This window comes from Athene cunicularia (genome assembly GCF_003259725.1).
Source record: "Athene cunicularia isolate RWA chromosome 11 unlocalized genomic scaffold, athCun1 chr11_part2, whole genome shotgun sequence".
NCBI classification, from domain to species: domain Eukaryota; kingdom Metazoa; phylum Chordata; class Aves; order Strigiformes; family Strigidae; genus Athene; species Athene cunicularia.
The window spans coordinates 1,793,093-1,797,292 of record NW_020799114.1 but is presented as its reverse complement, the minus strand read 5'-3'; the positions used below and the strand labels follow the sequence as shown (position 1 = coordinate 1,797,292).

The 4,200-nt window shown below is 66.2% G+C and overlaps 1 protein-coding gene across 1 annotated transcript in view; it reads right to left on the bottom strand.

Moving 5' to 3' along the window:
* Positions 1-4,193, bottom strand: part of LOC113484603 (piezo-type mechanosensitive ion channel component 1-like) — a 17,429-nt gene extending 13,236 nt beyond the window's left edge. Inside the window, exons 1-15 of the mRNA XM_026857023.1 lie at positions 4,104-4,193; positions 3,734-3,814; positions 3,475-3,647; positions 3,247-3,368; positions 2,977-3,147; positions 2,595-2,853; positions 2,326-2,514; positions 1,824-2,103; positions 1,575-1,683; positions 1,340-1,487; positions 1,035-1,249; positions 759-917; positions 534-681; positions 244-432; positions 67-159 (exon numbers count right to left, since the gene is read on the bottom strand). Of these exons, the coding sequence (XP_026712824.1) occupies positions 67-159; positions 244-432; positions 534-681; positions 759-917; positions 1,035-1,249; positions 1,340-1,487; positions 1,575-1,683; positions 1,824-2,103; positions 2,326-2,514; positions 2,595-2,853; positions 2,977-3,147; positions 3,247-3,368; positions 3,475-3,582 (2,190 nt within the window). The 5' untranslated portion in view covers positions 3,583-3,647; positions 3,734-3,814; positions 4,104-4,193. The remainder of the gene's footprint in view (positions 1-66; positions 160-243; positions 433-533; positions 682-758; positions 918-1,034; positions 1,250-1,339; positions 1,488-1,574; positions 1,684-1,823; positions 2,104-2,325; positions 2,515-2,594; positions 2,854-2,976; positions 3,148-3,246; positions 3,369-3,474; positions 3,648-3,733; positions 3,815-4,103) is intronic.
* Positions 4,194-4,200: the final 7 nt, after the last annotated feature.

Genomic DNA, 4,200 nt, shown 5'->3' with positions numbered 1-4,200 from the left:
CCTGCCCAGCAGGATGGAGCAAGGTGGGGGGATTTGAAGGCCGGGGGGGGGAGTGGGATTATTTACCGGCTGCCTCTCAAACTGGTTGGTGAGGGCTTCGTAGTCCTGGGGGGTGAAGGGCTGGATGGATTGCTGCTGGGCGCTCATGGTGAACAGGGGCTGCGGGGGGACGAGGTGCCATCAGCCACGCAGGGGACCCCAGCATCCGCGCTGGGCACCCACACCCCCCCTCTGCATCCTCACCTCGTACCCCCCCAGCTTGAGGGTGACGGTGACGTCGATGGGGTGGTTCACAACGCCCACCACGGAGCGCACTAGGGACATGAAGAGCAGCGGGAACCAGATGATGGCCACGAGGAAGAGGATGATGAGGCCCCCCATGCCGTACTTCACAATCTTCTTCTTCTTCTGCCCCTTGGGCTGGGGGTATTTCTGGGAGGGGGGAGACAGTACGCGGTGCCAGGCAGGCCTGGGGGAACCCCAAGCAACAAGAGGCTTATTGGGGGGCCCTTCCCAGCACGGCAGGGCCGTACCTTCTCCGTCTCGCGGCTGCACTTGATGATGAAGATGTTGGCGTAGATGTCCTCCACGCACATCCAGTTGGAGAGGGACAGCGTGGTGTCTGTCCAGACCCAGTCCATGACGGCCCGCAGCTCCACCAGGAAAGGCACGAGGCGAAACCTGGGGAGGACACGGGGAGAAGGGGCTGGTACGGCACCCTCTGGGCAGCTGGGGGGCCGCGGGGAGCCACACTGTACCCCTGGAAGAGGAAGAGGTTGAGGTGGTTGTATTTCTTGGTGAGGAAGTTGCCCAGGATGCGGGTGGGGTAGCCGCAGCGGATCTGGTAGGCCGATAATGAGAAGTAGATGCACTTCACGAAGTACCACAGCTGGGCCACCGTGTTGAGGCTGAACAACCTGCAGGAGGAAGGTGTCACCCCTCCGGCCACCTTCCCGCTCAGGTTGGGCCACCACATTGGGGACACAAAGGTGCCACCCTAGGGGTGAGGGACATCCTTAGGAGATACTCGGTACCTCTCGGTGACGGCCGGCAGGATGAAGAACATCCAGAGGTGGATGCTGAAGACCAGGATGACCTGGAAGATGAGCTTGCCCAGCACGGTCTTGCGGAGGTAAAGCGCGCGGTCGATGACCATGGTGGTGAACTGGATGAGCAGCATGACCAGGAAGGCCTCTGGCACTTGGTCATCCGACAGCGAGGAGGTGATATCCGCGGCCGCCGTGTGTTTCTGGGGATGCAGGAGAAGTCAGGACACAGCCCAGCCTCACCCCGTGGTGGGACCGACCTGTCGCTGCCCTGCGGGACCCCCCCTGCTCACCCCAAAGGCCCAGAAGCCGAAGATGATGATGATGAAGTCAACCACGTCAGCCAGGAACATGAAGGCGTAGACGTCGGTGGCCGCTCGGTGCTGGGTGTGCAGGATGTCCCGGAAAAACCTGCGCACCGGCTGGTACATGTTCTGCGCCCTGGAAGGGACAGAGGGGACAGAGAGGGGTGACCGGGGGCTGCACCCCGCATCACTCCCCCCCGAGCCAGCACCGCGGGGCACTCACAGGGTGAGGAAGAAGAGCTTGACCCGCAGCCCAAACGCCTTCAGCTTCTTCTGAGCGTGGCTCTGTTTTGCCTCTTCCTCCTCCTCTTCCTCCTCCTCCTCCCCCTCCCCTGCGAGTGAGGCACAGTGTGGGTGACAGCTGGGGTGACAGTGTGGGTGACAGCAGGGCCGCATCCTGCCCGGGCCCAGCACCCTTCTATCCGGGGGGTGCCAGCCTTGCCCCTCGCCAAGGTGCAAAACTGGTGCTCACCTTCCTCCGGAGCCGCCTCCGGCTGCTTCTTCCCCCGCCTCCTCTTCCTCCTGAAGCGCAGCTGCGTGGCCCCGGCCTCCTCTTCCTGCCCCACGGCATCACCCTCCGGCTCCGGCCCCACGGCTGCACCCAGTGCCCCCGGCTCTGCCAGCGCCTCCGTCCCTTCCTCGCCCAACGCTGCCTCCTCCCGCCTCTCCTCCTCTTCCTCATCCTCCGCCCGCTCCGCCTCCGCTTTCTTCTTGGGGAAGGGGTCCTCCTCGTGGTCCCACAGCCCGTAGGACTGGGGAGGGCCGTGGTCAGGGCGACGGGGTCCTGATGGCCCCCCCCAGCCCCATCCCACAGCACCCCAAGGACCCAACCAGCAACAGGTGCCTTGGGTGGAAACCAAGGCCGAGCCCCCAAGCACCCACTGGGTGCTCTCCAGAGCCTTCATCCCCCCCCAGGAGCACCTCTAGCCACCAGGGGACGCCCACCCGGGTGGTGCCGGCTCCCCAGGGCTCACCAGCAGCAGGGAGCGATGGAAGAAAAGCGCCAGGAGCTGGATGAGGTCGTATTTGATGTAGCGGTCGCTCTTCTCCAAGCCCAGGATGCGGGGGGGGAAGAAGGGCTTCCCCTCGTTGCGTACCAGCATGGCGTAGCCGTTCCAGGGGAAGAACCCGAACTGGAAGAGGTATTTCACCACCACCATCACCTGCGGGGACGTTGGGGGTCAGCGGGTGGCAGCCGGGGGCCGGGTGGCATCGTCCCGCTCGGCGGTCACCCCTCGCCAACCTCGGTGAAGATGATGGCGGTCATCCAGAAGCGCTTGCTGGGCCGGGGGATGGAGAGCATGGCCCAGAGGAAGACGAGGATGGGCAGGAAGAGGGAGATGACGGAGGCGGTCACCATGTTGTTGAGGATGATGATGAAGTAACAGAGCAGCTCGGAGTGGGCGGCCACGCAGAGGTAACCGGCCAGCAGCAGCTTCAGGAACCGGTTGTGGGAGCGATAAAACTGCTCCGACTCTTCCAGCTCGGGGAAGTACAGGCGCCTGCGGGGCGCAGGGGGGTGAGCTGGCCCTGCCACCCCCCATCCTCATCCCCACATCCCAGGGCGGGGGGAGCTGGCTCTGTCACCCCCCAGCCCCATCCCCACGGTCCCCACGTCCCCGTACCTGCTCAGGAGGAGCTCGCTGGCCGTCCGGCTCCGGTTCTGGGGCAAGGCCAGGAGTTCCCGAGACCCAGCCACGTTGTCCTGGGACCCCCAGGTTGTCACCTGCTCCTGCTCCTGGGTGTCGGCGGGCTGCGGGTATCCCCCCGGGGCAGGGGTGGCTCCTTGGTGCCCGCTGGGGACAGCACGGGGACAGGGGTGAGCCCCGTGCCCCCTGCCAGCCCTCGCCCGCGGCGCTGCCGGCTGCCCCCTCGGGGGGTATCTATGCACCTGCCTGGAAGCGACGCCGTTTTGGGGGTCCACCCCCCCGGCCCCCCGCGGGCTCAGCTCCTCGGGGGGCTCCTCCAGCGGCGGCAGGTAGAGCTCATCCAGGAGCCCGCGGTGCACGTTCTCTCCCTGCAGCGGGGCGGGGGGGTCAGTAAATGCCACCGCGGTGCTGCCACCCCCTCCCTGTGCCCCCCCCGCCAGTGTGTGTGTGTGTGTCCCCAAGCCCGGGGCTCACGGTGGCCAGGCGGCGCGTGAGGACGTATCTCTCGAGGCGCAGGACCGCGGACATGTCGGCGTGCTCCCGGGTGCAGGCGTCCAGCCACTGCGTCAGCCCGTCCACCATGGCCCGGCACAGCACCCACAGGAACCGCAGGGTGTTCAGCGCCCGCTGCACCACGTTGCTCCGCTCTGCCGGGGCGAGGGGAGAGGCAGGGGGGTCACTTCATGCCCGCTCAGACCCCCCCACCACCACCCACCTTGTGCTGCCCACCTACCGGAGCCTTCCTCCTCCTCTTCCTCCTGGACTTCGGCCTCTTCAGGCACCTCCAACTCCTCCTCCCTCCCTCCGTTTTCCCCTGCAAGGGTCAGACCCCCCCGGGAAGGGGTAGCACCAGCTCAGCAGAGGCTGGACATCATTTCTGGCCCCCATTGGGTTTCTCCCACCTATCGCCCCGTCCCCCCGATTCATCTTCAAAACCAGCGCAACCCCATTGTAGCCATCAGAGAGTCCACACGCCCCTCAGGGACTGAGGGGATGCCCTCTTATGGGATGCCGATCGCTGCCAGGGCAAACAGCGGGCACAGGGCAGGGCTGTGTCCCCTCCTGCCCCCCCCCAGCCCCATTTTGGGGTGAGCCAGACCCACCTGCAGCAGCCTCGGCGCCGGGGGACTCCGGCTGCTCCCGCTGCCGCAGCGCCGTCCTGGTGTTGGTCACCCAGGCCTGGTAGGCGAGCTGGCAGGG